The 3044-nt window shown below is 44.8% G+C and overlaps 1 protein-coding gene across 1 annotated transcript; it reads left to right on the top strand.

The window, feature by feature from the left end:
* The first annotated feature begins 644 nt into the window (after positions 1–644).
* On the top strand, positions 645–2352 carry LOC135383245 (uncharacterized). Its single transcript, XM_064612786.1, has 2 exons — positions 645–853; positions 928–2352. Exons 1-2 carry the CDS (start codon positions 829–831, stop codon positions 1986–1988), a joined length of 1086 nt encoding a protein of 361 aa, XP_064468856.1. The 5' UTR covers positions 645–828; the 3' UTR covers positions 1989–2352.
* Positions 2353–3044: the final 692 nt, after the last annotated feature.

Genomic DNA, 3044 nt, shown 5'->3' with positions numbered 1-3044 from the left:
ACCTGATAATCAACAACATAAGTTTAGTGGTGACAGAGAGAGAGATTTCATTCTGTGATGCTGGAGATCATGGTAATATCGTTCAGAAGAAAGCGCCGTCTTGAACACCCTCGATAGGATTACAGCAATATAGTTGATGGGGGTCATGGACAGGAGCGACATATTCAAGTTTCGGCCTAACCAATGAGATACAAGTCAATTTCAAATAATAACACTGCAAGCTTAAAACCACGACGTAGGAAAGCCAATATACGATCAACGTTAGAAACGACATATGAATTATGACTTATTTGTGCCCACAGGCAATTCTGTCGAAGTAATAGTGATGGTGAGTAGTAATGACGAACAGTAGATTCTAGTAATGTAATAATGAAGTTTTGTTACTGTAGATATAAAGCAGTCGCTCCAATGATTTCTGGTATATGCATCCATTATTGAGAGAGCTTGTTAGAAGTTGCTAATTCCAGAATATCTGATATTCAGTGCGTCGGACCCGCTCTTCGTTTATGTAGAAACGCAAACATGGTCCCGGTTGATCTTTGGCTTTAGTGTAATCGAAGTGTATTCACATTATTTTGCAAACTACAACGTTTTTCACGTGGAACGTAAAACAAAGAGAAGGATGAAAAGTATGTCCGCGTTACCAGTCAGAAGACGTAGAAGAAAAAGACTTTAGAAGACGTTCCAACGGCTTTTGCTCTGTCATCATGAAAGGTCAAAATTTATTATTAGATACGGAGAAGGATATGTGGAGGTATTACGGTGGATTATCCGTCATTATTTTCACAGCAGCACTCGCTGTCCTCATCTTGGCATTGGGCTGGAAAAATGGAATCAACCCTGAAGTCCTTCTGTCAGTATTCTTCTTTTTGTGCGCATGCATTATCATGATATTCGCTCACATCAAGGACCTCTATCATCCTATAGACGATGACAAAATGACACGGGATCTGGAGTCATCGTTTAACGGCGAGGACTTGGTATGCGTTAACGTGCAGCCTTCATTGGCACCGACGTCGCTCGATAAGAACGACAATCCACGTCTGCGAAGAATGCCAGCGGAGGCGTACCGTAAGGGGAAGTCCAATGTGCGTGCAAACGAAGATGATGTCGCATCCCATTCAGTTCCTGGTGGCCACGAGAACGCATCACCCCATCAGGATGCATTCCCTGGTCTTCGTTCAAGTTTCGGCGACAGCGGTGCAGAAGGCAACCTCAAATGCAATCAATCTGTCACATGTGACATATCAGATAATCGTTTGTCTCGCTTTGCTCCGTCCCGTGGGAAGACCTCCAGGGTGACCACGATGTCCGCAACCCGAGCAGCACTGAAAGGAAAGGGGACATCCGGAGAATATCATGTCCCGCGTTCTGCAAGCGCATCTGGTACCATAGGAAAACCAGACCCCAGCATTGGGGATATTCACAGTGGTGCGGAGATAGAGGTGGCTACCCACGACAGAACTCACAGTGAGGGAAGCTGGACCGAAAACCAGGATCCAGTACTGCCTTCATCCAATGCAGTTGACTCGCGATGCAGTTTATCTGTCATTCCACCATTCTGGAAGTACGAAGATGTATCACCGACCCCTGAATTCCGCAGTGTAATCTCACCGACCGTCTTCATTTCATCTTCGTACGCAACATCTGAGGGCTCAGATTCGTCTTTCTTTCAAGCACGGATTGAAAACGCCATTACTGATTCAGAGTCTGAAACGCTTCAGTCTGCAGATGTCAGAAGCCTGGAAGACGCTATCGAAAAAAACATTCTAAAGCGAAAGTACGCTAAAATGTCATCATTGGGATGTTCAATGTTGCCAAAAAAGGATGTTTCAAGAGAAGAGTTTTCAGTTCGTCAACGTGGAGGACGTAACGCTGTTGGAACTCCAGATAGTTTAGCTCGATTAATTAAGCCAACGTCGATACGACTGAAAAAGCCCAGCGTCACCCAATATCGGGGCAACTCTGCAGCGAGGGAATCGAAGTAGGGACTGCACAGTCGAGGGTGTATTCGAAATCTCATGGGTACTCACTGAAGTTTGTAGCTGAGTCCGTGTTACAAGTGATGCATGAAACTATATTTTAATGAAACTTTCATAACATAGACGTGTGTTAGTCAGCAAAAGTAATGTACCGAATGTGGCTACGTGATCTTCTGTTGTATCTGTTAACAACAGACTACTTAGAAAATCCCAGGAACCACTTTAAACTCTGGGAAGCTTGTTGTCAAAAGGGAGGATAAAGTCTGCAAATAGTAAATTTGTCTTAGACTTAGTCATTATACCCATATTGCACAAAGTGTCATGCACAGTTAGCACGGAATGCTGCGCATACGCAACGGATACTGGGACTTCTGACTGAAGAAAGAGCACACGTAGAGCGTGCTTTTCTCTTTTGTTTAAACATTAATGAAACACACGAGGGTACAGACGTGAGCGGGCTGCACATGAAAAACGTTGACGCTATGGCGTTGGATCTCGCTAGAGGGGCTATCGCATCCAAAAACCTGTGTATGAGACGGATAGGATAATGCTTGGCACCGTTTCATAGTCTACCTGGCCAAGATCCTCTTGTGAAAACTACTTATATATTAAATAAACGAGTTTTAAAGAACGATGAAATACTTGACAGCTAAGGAGACCGCTGGTAACATCAGGATGTATATCGGGCACATGAATGGGAGCACCGGCGCAGGGGATTGTCTCCGAGTTCGTCTGCTTCTCTTTCGCGCCACAATCAACTAGGTAAAAAGAACCACGGTGAATATCCCCACTTTCGCTTATGAGTATGATTTCTGACATCACTATGTCGGGTAGAACAGGGTGTTCCGTTGACTCTTGCAAATGCTACTGAAGAATCATAGCCTCAGCATCATTCAGCAATTCATCATCATCATCATCATCATCATCATTGATTCCCAAAGTGTGGTTCGGGGGCTTTCAGGGGTTACCGAGAGTGTTTGTGGGGGTCTGCGGCGATCAAACACGGCCAGAAGATCGTCTTGGCGAGCGTTGGTCACGTCATCGCTGTGCAGAGGTCGGTAT

Source organism: Ornithodoros turicata, chromosome 2, assembly GCF_037126465.1.
Source record: "Ornithodoros turicata isolate Travis chromosome 2, ASM3712646v1, whole genome shotgun sequence".
Lineage (NCBI taxonomy): Eukaryota > Metazoa > Arthropoda > Arachnida > Ixodida > Argasidae > Ornithodoros > Ornithodoros turicata.
The sequence above is the reverse complement of the archived record's forward strand: the minus strand, read 5'-3'. Positions and strand labels throughout refer to the sequence as shown.